The 26853-nt window shown below is 44.1% G+C and overlaps 2 protein-coding genes across 4 annotated transcripts in view; one reads left to right on the forward strand and one right to left on the reverse strand.

Annotated features, from left to right (window-relative positions):
* Nucleotides 1–9: 9 nt before the first annotated feature.
* Nucleotides 10–6111, reverse strand: si:ch211-51h9.7 (uncharacterized protein LOC558400 homolog). Of its 2 annotated transcripts, none has more exons than XM_060841150.1 (2): nt 5507–6111; nt 10–209 (listed from the first exon to the last, which is right to left on the reverse strand). In XM_060841150.1, the coding sequence occupies exons 1-2, from the start codon at nt 5877–5879 to the stop codon at nt 55–57; spliced, it is 528 nt and encodes a 175-aa protein (XP_060697133.1). In that variant the 5' UTR covers nt 5880–6111; the 3' UTR covers nt 10–54. The 2 variants fall into 2 exon arrangements, with proteins under 2 accessions (XP_060697133.1, XP_060697134.1); XM_060841151.1 differs by having other exon boundaries at nt 133–209; nt 5524–6111.
* A 3151-nt stretch (nt 6112–9262) lies between these two features.
* LOC132825939 (serine/threonine-protein kinase N2-like) overlaps nt 9263–26853 on the forward strand; it is a 53339-nt gene continuing 35748 nt past the window's right edge. The window contains exons 1-4 of one of the 2 annotated variants that reach the window (XM_060841598.1): nt 9263–9359; nt 12031–12331; nt 14056–14210; nt 26539–26668. In XM_060841598.1, coding sequence (XP_060697581.1) covers nt 9336–9359; nt 12031–12331; nt 14056–14210; nt 26539–26668 — 610 coding nt within the window. In that variant the 5' untranslated portion in view covers nt 9263–9335. Of the gene's footprint in view, nt 9360–12030; nt 12332–14055; nt 14211–26538; nt 26669–26853 lie in introns of those variants that run through there. The other variant, XM_060841599.1, reaches the window with a different exon arrangement.

Below are 26853 nucleotides of genomic sequence, written 5' to 3' on the forward strand. Positions count from 1 at the left end.
ATATAGGTATTAGTTATAAATATTTTTATTTCTTTACAAAAAATAGGTTTGATTTCAACTCCGGTAGGACTTGGGTACCATGAGAAGTGTTGCAGCAAAATTTTCCTGGAGGAGTCTGTCTATTATGAGTGCAACAAATGTCTCATCTGAATCCTCAAACTCTTCATCTGTAACATGCTGAGGCCAGATGCTGGGCTGAAATGACCAACCTGTTGAAATAAAATCCAAACATAGGGTGAATAGACAAAACTTAATCACATTATAAAATGTGCCATAAATATTCCAATGTTTCAAAGGTCAGTAAAACTGAGCTAAAGGACAAAACATTAAAGGTTTCAATGGCCTAATCAAATAAGATTTAAGCAGTATTAAAAAAGGAGCAATGTTTAGGGAATGAATTTTCAGAGCTTATGTCTAGAACATTGAAGTCACAGCTGCCAACAGTGGGACCAAATTCATAGGGAATGGTGTAATCAGGCAGAGGGGAAATGCATAGATCTGAAAGGGTTGAATCAGGTTATAGCAATAAATTGAAGAGATATTTTGAACACAAGAGGATTTTTTTTTTGAAAAGGAGACACTGGTGGATTGAAAGCCAAAGTGAATAAGCCCAGTAAGGAATGCAGGAGAACATTGTGGACCAGTAATGACAGGGTGTGTTGTTAGGTGTAGGCCATAGAATTTTGGATGAGCTCAATTTCAGATCAAAGAGGTTGGAGACTGGTCTGGAAAGGGGGTAGAATCAGGAAATAGCTTGTGGTGGGATCTTAAGTTTAATATAGGAACTCAAGTATATTTTTAAGAGATCACAGATGACATACAGCTCAACTCTCTGGTTTCCTGATTTTGTTTAACTAACCACCTTATCTGTATTTCCCACAGATAAAATGGTCAGGCAGCTTAGGAAATTTGACATGTCCATAAGGATCTTTAACTTTTATAGATGCACCATAGAAAGCATACTATCTGGCTGCATAATGGCCTGGTATGGCAACTGCTCTGCCCAGGACCGTAAAACTACAAAAGATATATGCTCAGCCCAGACCATCCCTGGACTGCACTTACACCCTTCATTGCTGCAGAAAGGCTGCCAATATCAAAGACTCTGCCCACCCCAATAAGGCTCCTATAATCTCTTCCATCAGGCAGAAAATACAGAAGCTTGAATACATGTACCAATAGGTTCAAGGACAGCTTCTTCCTTTTTGTTATTAGACTGATGAATGGACTGGCCGCTAACTTCAAATAATGTTGATCTATCTTCGTGCATCTTACGTGCAGTGTAATCTTTATGCCTCACTGTCCAAGCACCCTATGATCTATGTGCCCTTACTATAATCTGTCAGTATTGCTCACAAACAAAGCTTTTCACTGTACTTGGGTACACAAGACAATAAATCAAAGTTAAAAGAAAATTGTAAAACCTTAAATTGAAACTTTGAAATTTTCAAAATCAACTTGGGTATGGGTTGGCATTCTAGATTACAAAGGCTTACACTAATTTTAAAAGATGTGCCTTCCATTTTTGGCTGTCTTCCGCCACCAATTACTTCCCTTATTATCCTTTTAGAAATTCTAATCATCTTTTAAAAGACAACGTTTGATCAGAAGCTTAAACGGACCAGCCACACAAATACTTAAGTTACAAATGGACTTCTGTACCAAGTGACTCACCCAACCTTTCCATCACCTGAAAAGCACAAATAGAGGGAATGTTGTAGTAATACCATAATATAGGAGCAGAATTAGACCATTCAGCCCCTCATGATTACTACACCATTTTATCATGGCTAACACATTTTTTAGCCCCATCTTCCTGCCTTCTCTTTATAACCTTTGATCCCCATCGTGATCAAAAGGCTATTTATTTCTTGAATACACTCAATGACTTGACTTTCACAGCCTTCTGCAATGATTTTTCAGATTAACCACTCTGAATTGAGATGAGGAGGAATTTGTTCAAAAAAAGTCATCCCCTCACTTTAAGGCTGTGTCCCCAGGTCCTAGACACTCTCAATGGAAACATTTTCATTTCCACCCTATCTAGACCCCTCATTCTACATTTCAAGATCCCCCCCTCATCCTTCTAAACTCTATAGAGTACATTCCCAGAGCTATCCTTGTGATAAGTCCTTTATCACATTTTTCTTGTGAACCCGTCCTTTGGCAGCACATCAATCCTTTGAAACCAGCCCAAAACTGCTCACAATATTCCAAATGAAGTTTGACCAGAACTTTATACAGCCTAGCAGTACATCTCTAGCCCTTGAAATTAATGCTAACATTAAACTTGTATGTTAACCTGAAAGGAATCCTGAATTAGGACTCCCCACTTCAAAATTTCCAAAGCCGTTCCCCATTTAGAAAATAGTTTACACACTTCTACCAAAGTGTATAACTCACTTTCCAACATTGTATTCCATCTGCCACTTCTTTGCCCACTGTCCTAGCCTATCCAAGTCCTTCTGCAGCCACCCCGCTTCCTCAACATTACCTGTCCTTCCAGCTAACTTTGTCACCTGTGAACTTAGTTTGCCCTCCATCCCATTGTACGTTATTAATATGGACAAAGGAAATAGCTGTGGTCCCAACACTGATCCGTGCAGATCTCCACTAATCACAGGTTACCATCCTGACAAAGACCCCTTAGCCCCACTCCCTGCCTTCTGGCTGTCTGTTAGTCAGTCAGTCAATCCTCTATCCTAAGTGAAAGTGAGTACTGCAGATGCTGGACATTAGAACCAAGAGTGTGGTGTTGCAAAAGTACAGCCAGCCAGGCAGCATCCAAGGAGCAGAAAAATCGACGTTTTGGGTAAAAGCCCTTCATCAGGAATCCTCTATTCTAATCTTGTCTATAACACCACAGGCTCTAATCTTATTTAGCCATCTCCTTCAGAATTCAGGCGTGTAATCCATCTGGTCTGGGTGATTCATCCACCTTCAAACCTTCCAGCTTCTCCAGCACCTTCTCCTTAGTGATGGCCATGACACTCACTTCTGCCCCCTGACACCCTTGTAATTCTGGTACACTATTGGTGTCATCCATTGAAGATTGATGCAAACTACCTATTCAGGTCCTGATTATTTCTTGGTTTTCCCCATTCCTACCTCTTCAGCCTCAATTTCCAAGCCAACTCTTGCTTCTTTACAAACATTCTCAATGAGAAAATAGGAAGCATGTTACTAAGTTTGCAGATCACACCAAAATTGGTGGTTCTAGTGGACAGTGAAGGAGGGTATATAAGAGTACAACAGAATCTTGATCAACTGGGCCAATGAGCAAAGAAGTGGCAGGTGGGGTTTAATTTACATAAGTGTGAAGTAGTGCATTTTGGTAAGACAAACATGCGCAGGACTTGCACAGTTAATGGTAGAGACATGGGAAGTGTTGTTGAAGAGAGACTTAAGGAATCAGGTACATACTTCCTTAAAAGTGACATCACAGAGGGACAGGATGGTGAAGGTGGTGTTTGGCAAGCATACCTTCATTGGTTAAAGCATATGAGCTGCGGTTGTCCAGGACATTTGTGACGCCACTTTTGGAGGATTGCATACTATTCTGGTCACCCTGCTATAGGGAGTGTTATTAAATTGGAAAGAGTGCAAAGATGATTTACAAGGATGCTATACGGGCTGGAGGGTTTGAGTTTTAAGGAAAAGCTAGGACTTCTTTCCTTGGACCGAGGTTAGAGTGGTGCTCGAAAAGCACAGCAGGTCAGGCAGCATCCGAGAAGCAGGAAAATCGATATTTCAGACAAAAGCCCTTCATCAGGAATACAGGCAGGGTGCCTGCAGAGTGGAGAGATAAATGAGAGCGGGGTGGGGGGGTGGGGAGAAAGTAGCAAAGAGTACAACAGGGGTGGGGATGAAGGTGATAGGTCAGAGAGGAGGGTGGAGTGGATAGGTGGAAAGGAAGATAGGCAGGTCGGACAGGTCAAAGGGACGGTGCTGAGCTGGAAGGTTGGAACTGGGGTGAGGTGGGGGAAGGGGAATTGAGGAAATTGGTGAAGTCCACATTAATGCCCTGGGGTTGAAGTGTTCCAAGGCGGAAGATAAGGCGTTCTTCCTCTAGGCGTCAGGTGGTGAGGGAGCGGCGGTGGAAGCAGCCCAGAACCTGCATGTCCTCAGCAGAGTGGGAGGGGAAGTTGAAATGTTGGGCCACAGGGCAGTGGGGATGATTGGTGCGGGTGTCCCAGAAACGTTCCCTAAAGCGCTCTGCTAGGAGGCGTCCAGTCTCCCCAATGTAGAGGAGGCCATTGGGAGCAAAGGATACAATAAATGATATCGGTGGATGTGCAGGTAAAACTTTGATGAATGTGGAAGACTCCTTTGGGGCCTTGGATGGAGATGATGGTGCAAGTTTTGCAATTCCTACAGTGGCAGGGGAGGGTGCCAGGAAGAGAGGGTGGATTGTTGGGGGTGAGTGTGGACCTGACCAGGTAGTCACAGAGGGAACAGTCTTTGTGGAAAGGGGTGGGGAGGGGAATATATCCCTGATGGTGGGGTCCGTTTGGAGATGGCGGAAATGTCATCAGATAATGTGGTTTATGCGAAGGTTAGTAGGATGGAAGGTGAGCACCGGGGGGGGTTCTGTCCTTGTTACTGTTGGAGGGGTGGGGTTTGAGGACGGAGGTGCAGGATGTGGACGAGGTGCATTGGAGGGCATCTTTAATCACGATGGAATGGAAATTGCAGTCTCTAAAGGAGGCGGCCATCTGGTGTGTTCTGTGGTGAAACTGGTCCTCTTGGGAGTAGATACGGCAGAGGAATTGGGAATACAGGAGGGAGGGTGGGATGAGGTGTAATCCAGGTAGCTGTGGGAGTCCGTGGGTTTATAAAAAAATGTCAGTATCAAGTCAGTTGTCATTTAATGGAGATGGAGAGGTCCAGGAAGGGGAGGGAAGTGACTTCTTTCCTTGGAGTATAGGAGGTTGATGGGTGACTGGATTGAGGTTTATAAAATTAGGAGCACATAAGGTGAATAACAAAGGTCTTTTCCCGAGGATGGAGAGTTTAAAACTAGAAGCATAATTTTAAGGTGAGAGGAAAAAGTGCCAGGGACCCAGGTTCGATTCCAACCTCAGCCGACTGTCTGCATGGTGTTTGCACGTTCACCCTTTATTTACTTGAACTGCTGTGGGTTTCCTCCCGGTGCTCTGGTTTCCTTCCACAGTCCAAAAGATGTGCAGGTTAGGTGAATTAGTCATACTTAACACTATGTGCAATTAGGTGCATGAATCAGGGGTACAGTCAGCGCCAGGGTCAATTCCAGCCTTGGGCGACTGTCTGTGTGGAGTTTGCACATTCTCTGCATGGATTTCCCCTGGATGCTCCGGCTTCCTCCCACAATCCAGACAGGTCAGGTGAACTGGCCACGCTAAATTGTCCATAGTTGTGAGGTGCATTAGTCGGGGGTGGGTTACTCTTCGGAGGGTCGGCGTGAACTTGTGGGGATTCTAATTCAAAAAAGTGGTAAATATCGATAATGAAACGAACGTAAACAAACCTAAGTGATTATGGCACCTGGGGCACGTTGCCACTGTCCAAGAGTGTCCAGGGAACCAGGAGAACTGCTCCTCCGCCGGCCAGTGTCTGTGTACAGTGGCCTTCTTGAAAGTGAGTACCTGGAAGCGAAGTCCCTGGGGGTTCTGGAAAAGCTGCACCGGGACCCTGCGCTCGCCGATCACCGTGTCGTTACGCTGGGCTAAAGCCAGGGCGCTGGCCACGAACTTGAGGTCCCGGCTGGCGGCCACCTCGAAGCCGCATGACCTGCACAGTAAGAGCTCATCTGGGGAACCTCTCTCCTCCTGGCTGGCGTTGTGGCTGCTCACGGCAGGCAGCAGCCACGCCAACAGCAAAGGCACCAACACCTGCCACATCCTCCAGGCCGCTTCTCTGAACTCCTTCAAAAACTTTTATTTTCTTTGGTTCGCCTAGACCCCTGCAAAAGTGATTTAAAATTAAATATATAAACCCCATTCAGTTCCTAAGTTTTGCCTGAAGCTTCCTCAATGTTATGACACAACTTTGTATCAAATATGTATCTATTTTACTCCTCTTTTAACTGTAGCCTCCCCACAGCTGATATTTAAAGGAACAGCACACAGGAGGGGAAAGATGGATCTCGCTGCATATAGGGATTCTTCAGACTATTTTCACCCCCCTGCTGGCTGGAGGATTCCAATTCATTTGATGGTGCTTGGGGAGGGTTCAAAAGGCTATTCGACCAGTCCTGCCTCTGCTGGTTCATTTGACCGAACCATCAATTCAGCCTCCCTCACATCCCCTCCATGTTTCCCTGTTCATCTCTTTGGGGGAAAAGGCAACAATAGCTCGTGTTTCTAAGGCATCTTTCACTGAGGGTTGCTTAAATAACAGCACATAAGCTAGTCAGCAAGTCACCCTTTATTTACTTGAACTGCTGTGCTCTTCCAGCACCACCAATCCAGAATCTGGTTTCCAGCATCTGCAGTCATTGTTTTTTACCTTTTATTTACTTGTCAAACAATGTGGCACTGGAAAAGCACTGCAGGTGAAGGCAGCATCTGAAGGGCTGGAAAGTCAACGTTTTGGGCATAAAGAATGAGAAAGGGGAAGAAGGCTGAGATAAATAGAGGGGTGGGGGACTCTCCTAATCTTCAGATGCTGTGCTTGCCAACACCATACATTTTAGCTCTGACTCTCGAACATCTACAGTCCTCACTTCCTCCTAGTTGCTGAAAATCTTACTATGAAGCCTCTTCCAAGGGTTTAGATCATAGTGGTGCTGGAAAAGCATAGCGGGTCAGGCAGCATCCAAGGATCAGGAAAATCGACGTTTCGGGCAAAAGCCCTTCATCAGGAATACAGACAGGAAGCCTCCAGGGTAAAGAGATAAATGGAGGGTGGGGTCAGGGAGTAGGTAGCAAAAAAAAAAGAGTACAATAGGTGAATGGGGGTGGGGGATGGAGGTGATAGGTCTGGGGGAAGGTACCAAAGAGTACAACAGGGGAGTGGGGATGGAGGTGATAGGTCTGGGGGAAGGTACCAAAGAGTACAACAGGGGAGTGGGGATGGAGGTCATAGGTTGGGCGGGGGGAAGGTAGCAAAGAGTACAATAGGTGAATGGGTGTGGGGATGGAGTTGATACGTCAGAGGGCTGGGTGGAGCAGATAGTTGGGAAGGGAGATTGTCCCCATGACCTGTCCTACCTGCCAATGCTGAGCTCTTCCAAGTGTGCCTATCTTGAAGAAGTTCTCCTCCTCTCTCCCACAAGGATCTCAGCAAATCTCTCTCCCCCTGTATTTCTTCCCCCCCAGTCATCTCCTCTGCCCTGAAGTTACTGCTCTCCTGCATCCACCTATCCCCCAAACCTCTATTTATCTCTCAGTCCACTCTTCCCCCCCCCCATTCCTGATGAAGGATTTTATGCCCAAAACATTAACATTCCTGCTTCTCAGATGCTGCCTGACCAGCTGTGCTTTTCTAGTACCACACTTTTTGACTCTGACTCCCCAGCATCTGCAATTCTCACTTTCTCTTAGCTCAGAGTCAGTCCTACAAACTGAGAAGATTCTAAATCTCATGTTAATTTTTTTTCTTTACAGCAAAAAACAACAGCAAATCTTTATTAAATTTCCACCATCAGGAAGTAAGGAGAAACCCAAGTGGCCAATGACAAGTAGTGCCCTTCTCCTTTAATATTGGTCAGCTGGGGTTTTCCTGATTTGGTCCTGGTTAACAACCACAATCAAGGACCTTAATCAATGAGATCCACCTGGTTCCAATCACTACAATTGCCAACTCTATTTGGACATAGTCCAAGAGATTGTTCTGATGAGCACCATGACCCCACACTCACTGTCTTGATATGTCCATCTGCAATGTGTTATGCAAAAGAAAATTGACAGTTTGGACTCGTGTTACAATTCAGTTTAATAGAGTGCAAGGGGATTTGACCATAGGCTCTTGAAAGAGCATCAGTGTGCTCATGCCCGCTATTGAGAGAATGTGAGAGAGGACACACCCACTTTTGAGAGACTGTGAGAGATTGGCATGGTGGCTCAGTGGTTAGCATTACTGCCTCACAACGCCAGGGACCAGGGTTCATTTCCAGCCCCAGGTGACTGTGTGGAATTTACACATTCTCCCTGTGTCTGCATGGGTTTCCTTCAGATGCTCTGGTTTCCTCTCATAATCAGGTTAGGTGAATTGGCTATAATAAATTGCCCATAATGTTCAGGGATGTGTCGGCTCGGTGCATTAGTTAGGAGAAAATGTAGAGTAATAGATTGAGAGAATGGATCTGGGTGGGTTATTCTTTAGAGGGTCGGTGTGGACTTGGTGGGTCTAAGGGCCTGTTTCCACACCGTAGGGATTCTATGAAACTTACAGCACCCTGAATGACAATGTGAAAAAGGTGCTTACTCTTGTGAACATGGTTTTAAAAGTAGGATTGTTCTTTTAGGACAGAAATTGGGATTTTTTTCCCCTCAAAGAGTTGTGCAGTATTGGAATTCTCTCCAGAAGGTCAAGCAGCAGCCGAGGAACAGGAAAATCGACTTTTCAGGCATAAGCCCTTCCTGATGAAGGGCTTATGCCCAAAATGTCGATTCTCTTGCTCTTAGGATGCTGCCTGACCTGCTGTGCTTTTCCAGCACCACACTGTGGCCTCTGATCTCCAGTCCTCACTTTCTCTCCTACTCTCCTGACAAGGTGTGAATTATTCAATATTTTTAAGGCAGAAGTAGTTAGAATTTTACTAAGTAAACATTGAAAACCTTGCAGATGCTGAAAATCAGAAACAAAAACAGAAATTACTGGAAAAGCTGAGCAAGTCTGGCACCATCTGTGGAGAAAAAGCAGAGTTAACGTTTCAGGTCCAACATTTAAAAGGCATCTGATGGGTATATAAATAGGAAGGGTTTGGAGGGATGTGGACCAAATACTAGCAAATGAGATTAGACTAGATTAGGTTAGGATATCTGGTCGGCATGGACGAGTTGGACCAAAGGGTTAAGGTCCGAGATGATCACCTCTATGACTCTATTACCCTTCTTCAAACACAATGTGGACCTGTGGCCTCTTTACAATCTCGACAGATGACATCACATGGACGAGGGCCCGCCCGCTACCTTCTATTGGTCGGAAATTAGTGATTGACAGCACAACATGTGATCGCCGTTGTCCAACTGGCGACTGGGTCGCGCGGCTCCAGTTCGGGAGCGCGCTGCGTTTAAAAATATTTCAAACGGCGCATCCGTTAGTCTGTCAACTGTCTGAAGGGAATAAATGGAGTGGGAATGACCGAACACCACCAGCTTTTCGGGGGGAGAAAGAAATAAAATTGCTGAGGGATGATGGCGGGGGATTGCAAGCAGGTCAGAAAAAGTTACAGAAACAAAATCAAAAGTTGCTGGAGAGGCTCAGCCAGTCAGGGAAAAATTGCGAATCTGTTCTTAATGTTTCCTCACTTTACAAGAAGGACAATCCCAGGGAGAGCCCTGTTCAAATGGATTGTTTTGTTTTTAACGGGCAGCGTTCATACTTCAGTGTCAGTTGGTTATGGGTTTGAGTCTCCATTGGGAACTCACGGGCACAACAATTGGACTAACGCTCCTATTGCAGGACTGAGGGGGAGCCGCGCTGTCGGAGGGTCAGTGCTGAGGGGGAGCCGCGCTGTCGGAGGGTCAGTGTTGAGGGGGAGCCGCGCTGTCGGAGGGTCAGTGCTGAGGGGGAGCCGCGCTGTCGGAGGGTCAGTGCTGAGGGGGAGCCGCGCTGTCGGAGGGTCAGTGCTGAGGGGGAGCCGCGCTGTCGGAGGGTCAGTGCTGAGGGGGAGCCGCGCTGTCGGAGGGTCAGTGCTGAGGGGGAGCCGCGCTGTCGGAGGGTCAGTGCTGAGGGGGAGCCGCGCTGTCGGAGGGTCAGTGCTGAGGGGGAGCCGCGCTGTCGGAGGGTCAGTGCTGAGGGGGAGCCGCGCTGTCGGAGGGTCAGTGCTGAGGGGGAGCCGCGCTGTCGGAGGGTCAGTGCTGAGGGGGAGCCGCGCTGTCGGAGGGTCAGTGCTGGGGGAGTGCCGCGCTGTCGGAGGGTCAGTGCTGAGGGAGTGCCGCGCTGTCACAGGGTCAGTGCTGGGGGGGGGAGCCGCGCTGTCGGAGGGTCAGTGCTGAGGGGGAGCCGCGCTGTCGGAGGGTCAGTGCTGAGGGGGAACCGCGCTGTCGGAGCGATAATGTTTCCAATAATACTTTGTACCAGAAACCTGATTGTGATTATGCGTAAAATAAATAGCTGTTTCTGCAAAATAAAATCTTGGTTAGGTAGCATCGTGACAATATTATTGAACTGCGTCGGTGAGTCATCTAGAAGTTCAGTTTAATGATATACCGACAAGTGCTCAGAGCCCACTGACAATTGGTGACTTGGCTACTGAAGAAAAACTAGTAATGTTGACTGAGTTTACTGGATTGGTATAAAGGTTTGTTAGATTATTAATGTCCTGCAAGGAAGGAAATTTGTCATTATCCGTTGTTTGTAGAATGTGACTCCACGCCCAGAAAAATGTAAATATCCTCTAAAATAGCCAAACAAGCTGTTAAATTGTTTGGGGTAGGCAATAAATAAATGCTGAGCTTTGTGGTTATGTGCATACCCAGTTAATGATTTTATTTAATGAGTTGTTTTCCCTTGTTTACAGGCCAGTATTTATCCCTAAACCAACATTGTTTTAGTAGTTATATTGGCATTACCTGCATCTCTCAGCTGTTGATAGAATCTTTCAGTTTTCCTATCAGAGTTTGTTCTTATTAACAGTGACTGCAGTTCAAACACTATCTACTGGCTGTTAAATGCTTTAGATCATAAGATAATGGAAGTGGCTATGTCAAAAGAAGAACAAAACGGTTTGAAATTCACTGCAGCTTTAGCAGCATCTGTGAAGAGAACAACAGAATTAATGTTTCAGATCCATAGGCCTTTCTTGAGAAGGAATGGAAATATGTTTTGTTTACCTGATTCCTTATTAGGCCTGAGGAAAATTAAAACTTTCTAAGGTGTTTAATAGGCCATGTGAGATGTTGCAACTGTTTAGGCCAAATATTCAGAGGTGCAAGTGGCTTAAATCACTTGTTTATTTCTATTTGATCCTCTGTGAATATATCTCAGCCTTTTGTTCTAATTTGGAAATTGTTTGGAATAATTGAATGGGGCAATGCAGAAAACAGATATAGCTAAGCATCCCCTGAAAGAGGGAAAAACCAATTATACAGAAGTTAATCCAGGCTAATATTTGGGAACAACTTTGTTTTAATCAAATTTTTGAAGGAAATATAGTAAGTGTAACCACACCATAAGTGAATGATGTAAAGAAAAAGAAATTGGAATGTTAGGTGTTTAACATTAAAATTATCATTGGTAACATTAGTGACCTAAAACACAAGGAGCAGGAATATGACATCTAATATCTTGGCCTGATCTGACCAAGATAACTTGAAATTTTAATTCTGTTCCAATATTAAGAGTAAGCTATCAATCTAGGTATCTTTTTAAAGCATTTACTTTACAGTAGGTTATTGATCCATTTGGTGCCAACTTTGGCTCACTTGCAAAAACAGGAATTGCGGGAGAAACTTCTGAATGGTTCTGAAGAAGGATAACTGGACTCAAAACATTGACTGTTTTCTCTCCTCAGATGCTGCCAAGCTTACTGAGTTTCTCTAGCAATATCTCTTTTAATTCGTTTCAGATCTCCAGCATCTGTAGTTCTTTGTTATACTTGATAACACCCAGTCTGTCAGAAGAATTTAGTGATGGAACAAACCAGGATTTGATCATGTAATCTAACTAGTGTTTTAGGCAATGCTAATATCATTTAGCTGCATTTTCAGACGTTCTGTCTTTCAGGTCAGACATCATATTAAACCAAACCTCTTTAGCCAGAAGCTAATGATATACTTCAAAATTCAACTGCTCTTGTTATTACAGGTGCTGCAGTAACTTGCTGAAAATTGCAATTTTATCTGCTGTCATACTGAAAATGTGTAACCATTCATTTACTTTTAGAGCAATTCCTACCAGCTGTTGATCAACCAGAGGCTGGACCTGGAAGAAGGAGCTGATCTCTTGGATCCAGATATACAACAAAAACTTGATGAAGTAAAAGATCTGATTCGACGTGAAATACAAAAAGAGCTAAAAATCAAAGAGGGAACAGAGAATTTGCGTAAAGTGACAACGGACAAGAAAAATCTGGCTCATGTGGAAAATATTTTGAAAACCTCAAATCGCAAATTGAAACGTCTGCATTGGGAACTTCAGGAGCTGAATGCACGAATTATGGTTACAGATAGGGACATTCGGGGAGGTGAGTGCAATTTGCGGCTGAACTTAGACCAGAAGATCTAGCCCTTTTTCTGAAGATAAAATGTTAGCTTTATATCTCTACAAAAGTGTGATTGTATTGGAATGCAGCTTCGTATTGAGCTCTGACAGCGAAAAGGAGCTTGAGAAATGCAATCAGTGATAATTTCTTGATTCAACTGTTGATCTTTCTGGGACTATGGGAATGCATTTTACTCTTTCATTAGTTCACTGGCTAGGTGTGAACATCAGAGTGTGCTACATTGTGACACCTGGTATGTGGTAAGTAATATAAGCTTGGCTGGGGTACCAGTGAAGATGCCAAAGTAGGTGTGTCAGATCCTGAACCAGCAGCAAAATAAAATTATCAATGATTCCTATTCTTGACCACTTTCTGGTACCTCTTGCTGAAAAGTGCACATGTATGCAGATTTAACTATTAAGTCCAATTTTTTTTTCACTGCAACAATTGCTGACTTTAGAGTGTCACAGGTCACTGGAATAATTAATAGAGGGTGCCAACAGTATATGAAAATGATAGTCATTCTGGGAGAGGAGAAGATTAAACAGAACCGAGTAAATAAACCAACCTTATCTAATTGTGATGAAGAACATGCATGCTGCCAATGATTGGACAGACTTAGAGGACATTGGGTAATTCTGACAGTAAAAAAAGCATTGCTTTAGTTAAATTGAGTATATGATTCTTGGAGGGGATTTCATATAATCACAGAATCCCTGCAATGCAGAAAGAGGTTATTCAGCCCATCAAGTCTGTCACAAACCGCTCCAAAGAGCGTCCCACCTGGCTTTAATATCTGAGGAGATACTATGGTGCTGAACATTGTGCATTCAACAGCAAACATTCTCACTTCTGACCTTATGATGGAAGGAAGGTCATTAATGAAGCAGCTGAAGATTGTTGGACTGAATATCACTATCCTGAAAAATTCTGTAGCGATGTCCTGAGATGACTAAGCTCCAACAATCTCAACCATTTTTCTATGTGTCAGGTATGATTCCAATCAGCAGAGAATCTGTCACTTGATACCCATTGATTCCATTATTGATTGGTCAAATGCAGCTTTGGTGTTAAGGGTTCTCACTCTCTGTCACTCTCCCCTTGGGAATTCAGCTCTTTTGTCTCTGTTTAAACTCAGGCTGTAATGTGGTCAGGAGCTGATGAGCCCTGGTGGAACCCAAACTGGGCGTTACTGTACAGGTGCTGCTTGATAGCACTGTTGATGTGTTCCATCACTTTACTGATGATCAAGAGTGGACTGAAAGGACAGTAATTGGCAGGGTTGGATTTGTCCTGCTTTTTGTGTACAGGAAGTACCTGGGTAATTTTCCGTATTGTCAGGTAGATGCCAGTGTTGTATCTGTACTGCAACAGCTTGGCTATGGTAATATTGGGCAAGCATCCAAGAGAATTCACTTTTTTGAAATGGGATGCTATCCATCTAAATGTCCACATAAGCATACATTGGTGCAGTTTAGTATGTTCATGAAGTCCACCACTTTCATAATGCACCATCTGCTAAAACACAAATTTTGAAAGCTGGATGCAGTGGTATTGATTTATAATGATATTTATGGAAATGTAAATTAAACAAGGTGATTGGTCCAGTGGGAGCCAATAGGTTCTTTGACTTCCTTTAGTTTTGAGTCATGAATGCTAGGCAACAGCAAAAAGCACCCAGAGTTTCTGTTCTTTAATGTCCCCAGATGGTGGAATGTCTCCAGACCCCTGTTGCTGGGAGCCGTGTCTAACTCCTCTCAGCAGTCGAATCACTGCTCTGAAAAGGCAGCTAAATATTGAAATGAAAGTTAAGCAGGGAGCTGAAAACATGATCCAAATGTATTCAAATGGACCATCAAAGGTAAGATTTATATGTTCCACTTTCACCAGACATTAAAGATTTTAGAGAAGTTATGTACTGTGTGATTGTGCACTAGAATTAATATCACAGAAACTGCATATCCTTCATTCTTCCATGTCCACTGAAGCTCTTGATTAGCATTGGTGTCTTTTTGGTAGCTCTAAAGTTTGAATTTGATGGAAACATTTGAATAGCATAGGATTTGACTTAAGCACAAAACTGGATTTAGTCAGAAAATTTACCATAAAAAAGTGTCTGGAAGCAGGCTGATTTGTAAAATTGTCTATTTAAAGCTTAAAAATGTGTTGCTGGAAAAGCGCAGCAGGCCAGGCAGCATCAAAGGAGCAGGAGAATCGGTGTTTCAGGTATAAGCCCTTCTTCAGGAATGAGGAGGGTGTGCCAAGCAGGCTAAGATGAGAGGTAGAGAGGAGGGACTTGGGGAAGGGGCGTTGGGAATGCAATAGGTGGAAGGAGGTTAAGGTGAGGATGATGGGCCGGAGAGAGGGTGGGGACGGAGAGGTTGGGAAGAAGATGAATGTCAAGAAGGCAGTGCGGAGTCCAAGAGTTGGGACTGAGAAAAGGTGGGGGGAGGGGAAATGAGGAAGCTGGAGAAATCTACATTCATCCCTTGTGGTTGGAGGGTTCCTAGGCGGAAGATGAGGTGCTCTTCCTCCAGACGTCGTGTTGCCATGGTCTGTCGATGGAGGTCAAGGACCTGCATGTCCTTGGTGGATGGGAGGGGGAATTAAAGTGTTCAGCCATGAGATGGTTGGTTTGGTTGATGCGGGTGTCCCAGAGGTGTTTTCTGAAACGTTCCGCAAGTAGGTGGCCTGTCTCCCCAATGTAGGGGAGGCCACATCGCGTGCAGCGGATGCAGTAAATGTGTGCGGAGGTGCAGGTGAATTTGCGATGGATATGGAAGGATCCTTTGGGTCGCTGGAGGGAAGTGAGGGGGGAGGTATGGGCGCAAGTCTTGCATTTCTTGCGGTTGCAGGGGAAGGTGCCAGAGGTGGGGGGTGTGGACCTGACAGAGCTGCAGAGGGAGTAGTCTTTCCGGAACGCTGATCGGGGAGGGGAGGGAAATATATCCTTGGTGGGGTCTGTTTGGAGGTGGCGGAAATGACGAAGGACCATCGCCAGACCATGGCAATCCAACGCCTGGAGGAAAAGCGCCTCATCTTCCACGTAGGAGCCCTCCAACCGCAACGGATGAATGCAGATTTCCTTCAGCTTCCTTATTTCCCCAACATCCCCTCCCCCACCCCCACACCCCCCACCCCCAACCTCACCTCACCTTTTCTCAGTCCCAGCCCTCGGACTCGGCACCACCTTCTTGACCTGCAATCTTCTTCCTGACCTCTCTGCCCCCACCCCCTCTCCAGCCTATCACCCTCACTTTAACCTCCTTCCACCTATCGCATTCCCAACGTCCCTCCTCCCTACCTTTTTATCTTAGCCTGCTTGGCACACCCTTCTCATTCCTGAAGAAGGGCTTATGCCCGAAACGTCGATTCTCCTCCTTTGCTGCCTGACCTGCTGCACTTTTCCAGCAACACATTTTTCAGCGCTGATCTCCAGCATCTGCAGTCCTCACTTTTTCCTGTTTAAAGAGAGGGGAAAGATATAATAAGAAACCTATGGGGCATTGTTTTTTTCAGAGGGTGGTACGTGTGAAATGAGCTGCCAGAGGATGTGGTGGCGGCTGGTACAATTGCAACATTGAAGAGGCATTTGGATGGGTATATGAATAGGAAGGGTTTGGAGGGCTACGGGCTGGGGGCTGGCAGGTGGGACAAGATTGGGTTGGGATACCTGGTTGGCATGGACAGGTTGGACCGAAGGGTCTGTTTCCATCCTGTACATCTCTATGACTCTAAGTACATATATTAATTGGAGAAAATATTTGGTATTCTATAATATTCAGGTCTGACAGTAAGGGCTGATTAATGTTTTGGTGGGTCATGGAGACATGATGGTTGTGATTTTATTGTTCTGAATAGGTTAGTAGTCTTTGATATTTATTCAGAGGTAGCTTTTGATGTAAGTAGGTCTGATAAGGGTTGAAGGTGTAAAGGAGCAGTAAGGGATTTGGAAGTATTGCTTTAATTTTAATCTTGCAATAGTAAAATATACTACAGAACTGTGGTTTTATGAATGAATAAATGAAATCATGTTACAGTAATAACAGGTTAGTAAAGGGGTATGAATGAATGAACGAGGACCCAGTATTGGTGCATATAGCGAGCTGGTGAGTGAGTTAATAAAGTAACCTATAACACACTTTCTCACACTTTAGAAGGGAGGAAGTTTCTGAAAACAAAGGACAAAATTTGAAATTAGAGTTAAAAGTTGATTTTCTTTGCTTGGATTGAGAAGATTGTGTTTTGAAGCAATCATATTTCATTGTGTAAAAACTTTTGAAAAATTAACTTAAAATAGTTAGTTGCATAGCTACTAAATCATAGAGTAACAGTTGACAGTAGACAATATATGTAATGTGATGCATTTAAAGGTAACAGTTTATTTGTGGGAACTTTCAATGTTTTAGATCTACCAAATGTTAATGCTTACCTTCTGTGAGGACTCACCTGGCCTTTGTTCTGTTATTTGACAGTCATTCAGCAGTGTTGGAAAAGTTTCAGTACACCATGCTACCATATATCAGCACTGTAACATTTCTTTTGTCACTATGCTCCTCTTTTCTCATGCCAGAGTCTGATCTGCTAAAGTGATGTTGTGACATGGAGACAGTCAAATCAAATCAGCCTTTCTCCCTATATATTTGTAACACAGTAAACCTTTGAAGATGCACAGTAATTATTTCAATGATTCCTAATCAGACTTCTGAATAGCCAACCTGGACTTAATGGATAATTTCTTAGTATGACTATGAAAAAATATTAATTAATAATTTGTATCGTAAACAAAAGACTTAATTTACTAAATAGACAAAAAATGGGCAAGAAAAATTAAACTAGATAATCTAATAAATTTGTATGTGTTAAACCCAAGTCTCATAATCAGGCAAAGAAGCACAGATAAGTAGTAAATAAAAGAAATAACAAATCTGGACTTATTATAGAGTCACATAGAAATGTACAACACGGAAACAGACCCATCGGTCCACCTCATCCATGCCGATCAGATATCCCAACACAATTTAGTCCCACCTGCCAGTACCTGGCCCATATCCCTCCAAACCCTTCCTGTTCATATACCCATTCAGATGCCTCTTAAATGTTGTAATTATACTGGTCTCCACCAGTTCTTCTGGCAGCTCATTCCATACACGTACCACTCTCTGCATGAAAAGGTTGCCCCTTAGGTCTCTTATATCTTTTCCCTCCCTCCCTTTTCACCCTAAACCTATGCCCTCTAATTCTGGACTCCTTGTGGCACTCCACTGGTCACAGGCCTCCAGCCTGAAAAATTACCTCTGTCTTCTACCTTTTGAGCCAGTTCTATATCCAAGTGGCTAGTTCTCCATGAGATCTAACCTTGCTAACCAGTATCCCATGAGGAACCTCGTCAAACGCCTTACTGAAGTCCATGTAGATAATGTCTACCACTCTGCCCTCATCAATCCTCTTTGTTACTATTTCAAAAAACTCAATCAAGTTTGTGAGACATGATTTTCCACACACAAAACCATGCTGATTATCCCTAATCAGTCCTTGCCTTTCCAAATACATGTACATCCTGTCCTTGATTCCCTCCAACAATATGCCCACCATCAACGTCCAGCTCATCGGTCTATAGTTCCCTGGCTTGTACTTACCATCTATCTTAAACAATGGCACCATGTTAGCCAATCTCCAATATTCTGACACCTCACCTGTGATTGCCGATGATACAAATATCTCAGGAAGAGGCATGGCAATCACTTCCTTAACTTCCCACAGTCTAGAGTATACCTGATCAGGTCCTGGGTATTTATCCACTTTTGTGTTTCAAGACATCCAGCACTTCCTCCTCTGAAATATGGACATTTTTCAAGATATCACTATCTATTTCCCTATGTTCTATATCTTCCATGTCCTTTTCCTCAGTAAACAGTGATGCAGGATACTCGTTTAGTTTCTCCCTCATTTCCTGTTTTTCCACATCAGCTGCCTTGATGATCTTATGAGGGGCTCTATTCTCTCCCTAGTTACCCTTTTGTCCTTAGTGTATTTATAAAATCCCTTTGGATTCTCCTTTAATTCTATTTGCCAAAGCTATCTCATGTCCCTTTTTTTTTTGCCTTCCTGATTTCTCTCAAGTGAACGCCTACAGCCTTTATACTCTTCTAAGGATTTACTCGATCTAGCCTGTATGCCTGACATATGCTTCCTCCTTTTTCTTAACCAAACCCTCAATTTCTTTAGTCGTCATCTTCAAGGGGTTTAGCTTGAATAAAGAAACCATGAGTAACAGAAGGAGGATTGGGATTGCATAGTATTTTTGGTCTTATTTTTTAATCTTTCCAGCTTGCCTTGTTAATTACAGTAGCTACTGAATACAGGAAATATGCAAAGGTATTTCTCAGAGGCGGTAAGTTGGATGGGAGAGGATTATGTTGAGAAGGTATAGGTGGTCAGTCTTGTGGCAATTGGTGCTTAGGGTTTAGTGTTTTTTTTGGTACTAGTGCTCAATAATGCAATCTGTATAGTTCATGTTGAGAGGGGAACAGGCAAACGTTTCAGAGTAACAGTTTTCAGTTGACAGAGCAGATAAGTTTTGGAATTGTGCCACCTCATGATGAAGTATTGCTAAGATGACAATAAGGTCAAGAGTGATGTTTGGCTACACAATGAGTAGTTTAAATGCATTTCAGCTGGGTAGCTGTATTCATGACTTCCAATGGTATTATTACATGTTTTATTTATACGGTCACATTGGAGTTTTAGCTGGTCTGAGATATCACAGAGGGCATAATCTTCAGAAGAGACCGCATTTAAGATAAATGAAGTATTTCTTCTCTGTGGGTACGGAATCTGTGGAATTCTTTGCAGAGGACTGTCAAGACTATGAATATATTTCATGACCATGTGGAGTTGAGGATGATCAGTTCAGCGGCTATCTAATTGAATTGCGGAACTGGCTCGATGGACTGAATTCTGCTCCTACGTCTTATACCCTAACCCTGCTGTAAGCATACTTTCAATCACAGAAATAACCCTCTACTATCACCACCATCTTCTTGCCTCTTGGCTAGTTTCAGATCCAACATGCCATTTTGTTTTGGATCTCTTAGGTTCTTAATTTTTTTAACTGATATGGGACATGAAGGATGGGTTGCACCTGAACAGGAGGGACACAAATGTCCTAGGTGGGAGACTTGCTCATGTGATTCGGGAGGATTTAAACTAGTTTGGTGGGGGGGTGGGATCAAAGCCCATATGAGAGGGGGCCAGTTGCAGATGGGGCAGTGACAGGATGTAGTGAATCTATCGGGAAGGCTTCTCATGCAATGAAACAAAGGAATCTGTTAAAGTGTCTGCTTTAACATAAGGAGTGTCAGAAACAAGAGTGACTAACTTAGAGCATGAATCAATACTTGGGGCTACGATGTTGTAGCCACAACGGAGACGTGGGTTTCACAGGGGTAGGAATGGTTGCTTGATGTTCCAGGGTTTAGAACGTTTTAAAAAGAACAGGGAGGTTGGAAAAAGAGGAGGGGGTGTAGCATTTCTAATTGGAGAGTGCATCACAATTACAGAAACAAAGGTTATTGAGGAAGGTTTGTCTACTGAATCAGTATGGGTGGAAGTTGGAACAGCAAGGGAACAGCCACCGCATTGGGGATTTTCTACAGACCCCCTAATAGCAGGAGAGAGATGTGTAGATTCTGGAAAAATGCAGATGTAGCAGGGTGGTTGTTATGGGTGATTTCAACTTTCCCAATATCGACTGGGACCTCCTAAGTGCAGATGGATTGGATGGAGCCATTTTTGTCAAATGTGTTCAGGAGGGTTTCCTCACTCAGTATATAGACAAACCAATGAAGGGAGAGGCCATTTTGGATTTGGTGCTCGGCAATGAGCCAAGACAGGTGTCAGATCTCGCAGTGGGAGAACACTTTGGCAACAGTGATCACAACTACCTCACATTTACCATAGCCTTCGAGAGGGAAAGGAGCAGTTACGAAGGGAAGATATTTAATTGGGGGAAAAGGAAATTGTGACACTATCAGACAGGAGTTGGGAAGTACAGACTGGGAGCAATTGTTCCACAGGGTACAGCAGATATGTAGAGACTGTTTAAAGAGCAGTTATTGCGAGAGATGCACAAATTTGTTCCTGAGATAGGTAACATTAAGGAACCTTGGATGACGAGTACAGAGGAGCTTCTTGTCAAAAGGAAGAAGGCAGCTCACGTAAGGTGGAGGAAGCAAGGATCTAGCAAGGCATTAGAGGATTACAGGCTTGCTAGAGAGGAGCTCAGAAATTGACTGAGGATAGCCAGGAGGGGGCACAAAAAAGGCTTAGTAAGAAGAAGTGGGCGGCACGGTGGCACAGTGGTTGTGGGCGGCACGGTGGCACAGTGGTTAGCACTGCTGCCTCACAGCGCCTGAAGACCCGGGTTCAATTCCCGACTCAGGCGACTGACTGTGTGGAGTTTGCACGTTCTCCCCGTGTCTGCGTGGGTTTCCTCCGGGTGCTCCGGTTTCCTCCCACAGTCCAAAGATGTGCGGGTCAGGTGAATTGGCCATGCTAAATTGCCCGTAGTGTTAGGTAAGGGGTAATGTAGGGGTATGGGTGGGTTTCGCTTCGGCGGGTCGGTGTGGACTTGTTGGGCCGAAGGGCCTGTTTCCACACTGTAAGTCTAATCTAATCTAATCTAAAAAAAAAATTAGGGAGAACCCAAAGGCATTTTACTCATACATGAGGAATAAGAGTGTGATCAGGGAGAAGGTAGGGCCGATCAGGGATAGCAGAGGGAACTTGTGTGTAGAGTCTGAGCAGATAGGGGAAGCCCTAAATGAGTTTTCTTTTTGCTTCGGTTTTCAGTAAGGAAAGGGACCTTGTTGTGAATGAAAACTTTGAGGAACTGGGGTACAGACTTGTCCGGATCAAGATTGATGAGGTTGATGTGCTGGAAAGTTTGCAAAAATGTTAAGATCAATAAGTCCCCAGGGCCCGATCAGATTTATCATGGGCTGCTCTGGGAAGCAAGAAAGGAGGTTGCTAAGCCACTGGTGATGATCTTTGCCTCCTCACTCTCCATGGAAGTCGTACTGGAGGATTGGAAGGAGGCAAAATGTTGTTCCTCTTTTCAAGACGGGCAATAGGGAAATCCTTGGCAATTGCAGACCAGTCAGTCTTACGTCTGTGGTCAGCAAAGTTTTGGAAAGATATGAGGGATAAGATTTATGACTATTTGGCAAAGCATTATGTGATTTAGGAGGGGCAGGAGGTGACAAGACAGGTCAATGAAGGTCAAGCAGTTGGTGTGGTGTATATGGACTTCAAGGTATTTGGTAAGGTTCCCTGTGTTAGGCTCATTCCCTGTACCCCATACTTCCTGACTTTGAGATTTGGCTATCTGGATTCAGAATTGGCTGGCTGACAGAAGGCAGAGTGTGTTTGTAGATTGAAAGTATTCTGCCTGGAGGTCAGTGTTGAGTGGGGTCCTGCAAGTCTCTGTTCTTGGGCCTCTGCTCTTTGTAGTTTTTATAAATGACTTGGATGAGGAACATTGAGGGGCGGGTTAGTAAATTTGCAGATGACACAAAGGTTGGAGGTGCCATCGATAATATCTAGGGCTGTTGCAGGCTGCAGTGCAACATAGACAGGATGCAGAGCTGGGCTGTGAAATGGCAGATGGAGTTCAACCTGGATAAATGCAAAGTGATGCATTTTGGAAGGTCAAGGTCGAACTCTGATGCTGAATATAGGATTAAAGACAGGATTCTTGGCAGTGTGGAGGACAGAAGGATCTGGGTGTGCAAGTACATAGATTCCCTCAAAGTTGCCACCCAAGTTAATAGGGTTGTTAAGAAAGCATGTGGTGTCTCGGCTTTCATTAACACGGGTATCGAGTTTGAGAGCTGCAAGGTTTTGCTGCAGCTCTACAATTCCCTGATGAGATCACACTTGGAATATTGTGTCCAGTTCTGGTCACCCTACCATAAGAAAGATAGAGGCTTTGAAGAGGATGCAAAGAAGGTTTACCAGGATGTTGCCTGGACTGGAGGGCTTGTCTTATGTAGAAAGGTTGAATAAGCTCGGACTTTCCTCTCTGGAGAGGAGGAAGAGAGGAGACCTGACCGAGCTTTACAAGATAACAAGAGGAATAGATAGAGTCCATAGAGTCATAGAGATGTACAGCATGAAAACAGACCCTTTGGTGCAACCCGTCCATACCGATCAGATATCCCAACCCAATCTAGTCCCACCTGCCAGCACCCGGCCCATATCCCTCTAAACCCTTCCTATTCATATACCAATCCAAATGCCTTTTAAATGTTGCAATTGTACCAGCGATCCACCACATCCTTTGGCAGCTCATTTCATACACGTACTACCCTCTGCATGAAAATGTTGCCCCTTGGGTCTCTTTTATATCTTACCCCTCTCACCCTAAACCTATGACCTCTAGTTCTGGACTCCCCAAGGAAAAGAGTTTGCCTATTTATCCTATCCATGCCCCTCATAATTTTGTAAACCTCTATAAGGCCACCCTTCAGCCTCTGCTCCAGGGAAAACAGCCCCAGCCTGTTCAGCCTCTCCCTGTAGCTCAGATCCTCCAATCCTGGCAACATTCTTGTAAATCCTTTCTGAACCCTTTCAAATTTCACAACATTTTTCCAATAGGAAGGAGACCAGAATTGCATGCAATATTCCAACAGTGGCCTAACCAATGTGTTGTACAGCTGCAACATGACCTCCCAACTCCTGTACTCAGTTCTCTGACTAATAAAGGAAAGCATATCAAACACTACCTTCACTATCCTATCTACCTACGACTCCACTTTCAAAGAGCTATGAACCTGCACTCCAAGGTCTCTTTGTTCAGCAACACTTGCTAGGACCTTACCATTAAGTGTATAAGTCCTGCTAAGATTTGTTTTCCCAAAATGCAGCACCTGTCACTTATCTGAATTAAACTCCATCTGCCACTTCTCAGCCCATAGGATCTGGACCAGATGAGCCAGTTGTAATCTGAGGTGACCCTTTTTGCTGTCCACTACACCTCCAATTTTGGTGTCATCTGCAAACTTACGAACTGTACCTCTTATGCTCGCATCCAAATCATTTATGTAAATGACAAAAAGTAGAGGGCCCAGCACCAAATCTTGTGGCACTCCGCTGGTCATAGGCGTCCAGTCTGAAAAACAATGCTCCCACCACCACCCTCGGTCTTCTACCTTTGAGCCAGTTCTGTATCCAAATGGCTAGTTCTCCCTGTATTCCGTGAGATCTAACCTTGCTAATCAGTCTCCCAAGGGGAACCTTGTCGAATGCCTTACTGAAGTCCATATAGATCACATCTACTGCTCTGCCCTCATCAATCTTCAAAATACTCAATCACGTTTGAGAGACATAATTTCCCACGCACAAAGCCATGTTGACTATCCCGAATCAGTCCTTGCCTTTCCAAATACATGTACATCCTATCCCTCAGGATTCCCTCCAACAACTTGCCTACCGCTGAGGTCAGGCTCACCGGTTTATAGTTCCCTGGCTTGTCTTTACCGCCCTTCTTAAACAGTGGCACCATGTTTGCCAACCTCCAGTCTTCCGGCACCTCACCTGTGACTATCGATACAAATATCTCAGCAAGAGGTCCAGCAATCTCTCCTATAGTTTCCCACAGAGTTTTCGGGTACACCTGACCAGGTCCTGGGGATTTATCCACTCTTAACTGTTTCAAGACATCCAGCACTTGCTCCTCTGTAATCTGGATGTTTTGCAAGATGTCACCATCTATTTCCCTACATTCTATATCTTCCATATCCTTTTCCACAGTAAGTACTGATGCAAAATATTCATTTAGTATCTTCCCCATAATCTGTGGCTCCTTGCTGATCTTTGAGGGGCCCTATTCTCTCCCTAGTTACCCTTTTGTCCTTAATATATTTGTAAAATAGCCAGAGACTTTTCCCCAGGGCAGGATTGACTGGTACGAGTGGTCATAGTTTTAAGATATTAGAAGAAAGGTATAGAGGTGATGCCAGAGGTAGGTACTTTATGCAGAGAGTTGTGAATGCATGGAATGCATTACCAGCAGTGGTGGTGGAAGCAGAGTCATTAGGGACATTTAAGTGACTGCTGGACATGCACATGGATAGCAGAAGAGTTGAGGGGTGCGTAGGTTAAGTTATTATATTTTACATTAGGATTAAACTTCAGCTCAACATCGTGGGCCTAAGAGTCGGTTCTGTGCCGTACGTTTCTATATTCTATGTCCTATGAGAGACCTTAGCAAAATCTTTTGCTCGAAGTTCAGGTAGACCACATCAAGTGTCTTGCACTCATCAACATTCCTGATTATCTCCTAAAAATTTGATTAAATTGATCAAATGTGACCTTCTCTGTAACAGGTCTATGCTGACTCTTCCTGATTTCACTTGGAGGATATCGATCAGATATATTCCATCCCTCTGAAGTCTTTCTAATAACTTCACTACTGTGATTAAACTGACTGATCTATATTTCCCTTGTCTATCCCCTCCACTGTTTTAAATAATGGGACAAAGTAAGTAGTCCTCTTTGCTAAACTCACTATATTTTCCTAATCTATGTGTTTCCTCTGCTTTCCAGACTTGCTTATTCACATTTTAATTTTGCATTCCATCTGCTTCTTTCCCCTGTGATTTACTTGACAGGATCCTATTCCCTGTTAATCCTAGTTTAAATTCACCCCAAGAGCATAAGCAGACCTATGAGGATGTTGATCACATCCCAATTCAGACATAACCTGACCAACTTGTATTGTTCCCACTTCCCTCAGAAACATCCCCTGCCTTCAGAATCTAAAGCCCTCTCTATTTTACCATCTCTGCAGCCATCTCTCCAGATATAATGTTCTAGTCTTACACTCACTAAGGTGTTACAAGTTTTGCTTTTCAATGTCCTACTTAATTCCTTCACGTCTGCTTGCAGGACCTCATTTTTCAAGTTTGTTTGTCTTCTCCATATGGACCACCACCTGTGCCTGTTGATCATCTTCCTTCAGAATGCCCTGCAGCTGCTTGTCGCATCCTTGACCCAGGCAACAATACTTGAGTCACATCTATGGCCACAGAATATCTGTCTACTCACTCACATTAGTGTAAAAAATGAGGTCTGCAGATGCTGGAGATCACAGCTGCAAATGTGTTGCTGGTCAAAGCACAGCAGGTTAGGCAGCATCTCAGGAATAGAGAATTCGACGTTTCGAGCATAAGCCCTTCATCAGGAATAAGAGAGAGAGAGCCAAGCCGGCTGAGATAAAAGGTAGGGAGGAGGGACTAGGGGGAGGGGCGATGGAGGTGGGATAGGTGGAAGGAGGTCAAGGTGAGGGTGATAGGCTGGAGTGGGGTGGGGGCGGAGAGGTCAGGAAGAGGATTGCAGGTTAGGAGGGCGGTGCTGAGTTGAGGGAACCGACTGAGACTCACATTCCCTATCATTATTGACCTTAAACAATCACTAGGTCATTGACTTTCTCCCTCACAGGTGGGCCACCCACAATGCCACACCCTTGCCTCTGACTGACTGGTGTCCACAGAGACGACATCACACTCACCACTTTTCAAGGTTGACAAAACCTGTAAAGGAGATGCTCTCAGGGTTCCCTTACTATTTGCCTGGTCCCTCCTCCAGTTTGGCAATCACCCATTCCTCCTCAGCCTGTATTTCGTTATTCTGCAGGGTGACCACATCTGGAAATCCCACAAACTCCAGATTGCTCTGGGTCAAAAACCTGGAGTTCAAGTTCCTCCAGCCAGTGGCACCTCCTGTGTACGTGGGTCATCAGACTACCAGGAGCATCTAGGATTTCCTGCATAATGCAGGATTTGCCTGAACTCCTAGACACATCTCAACTGAATAAAATACAAACATTTGTTTTATTTTACCCTATTGTTACTTTAGTACAGTATAGACTATTAAATCTTATTCTTGTTTGGTCCCAATCAGATCAGCCTTTGATCTTTCTGTGAGAGTCCCCCCCTCACTCGCTCTGCTGCGATGCTGACTACTATCACAGGTCTTCACCTGCTCTTTTGAATATTTTTTTCTGCTTCTGCTAAAGAAAATGATCCAAGAAAAATGATTTTATTTTATGTCTGATTTTCTTAATGGAAATTGCTTCCTCTTTGAACAAATTGCTTAAAAATAAACTGAATTGTGATTGTTTCCAGGATCGTAAAATGCTAGCAGCAGCGCAACAGATGTTACAAGCCAGCAAAATAAAGATTGATATAATCCGAATGCAGATCCTAAAAATAAATCACTCCATTGGACCATCTGAGGATAACAGTGACAGCATAGGTGGGTGCCAGAAATAGGAAGTTTGCTGAAAACGTATCTATATCACAGTTCCTGTTTGGCCTTTACTTGTAAATAATGTTTGTGGGTGTGCAGTCTGTGCACTCTGTTATTGGCTGTTATATCACTTCAATGGATGACCCTTTGCCTAGAAACTTTTGCTTATGCTGCTCTGAACCAATAGTTAA

The sequence above is a fragment of the Hemiscyllium ocellatum genome, chromosome 21 (assembly GCF_020745735.1).
Source record: "Hemiscyllium ocellatum isolate sHemOce1 chromosome 21, sHemOce1.pat.X.cur, whole genome shotgun sequence".
NCBI classification, from domain to species: domain Eukaryota; kingdom Metazoa; phylum Chordata; class Chondrichthyes; order Orectolobiformes; family Hemiscylliidae; genus Hemiscyllium; species Hemiscyllium ocellatum.

Excerpts from the sequence above, each read along its gene's own strand:
- si:ch211-51h9.7 (XM_060841150.1), bottom strand. The coding sequence starts at position 5,879 with ATGTGGCAGGTGTTGGTGCCTTTGCTGTTGGCGTGGCTGCTGCCTGCC. Across the intron at positions 210-5,506 it reads CAGGTGCCATAATCACTTAG|GTTGGTCATTTCAGCCCAGC; the intron begins GTTTGTTTACGT and ends TTATTTCAACAG.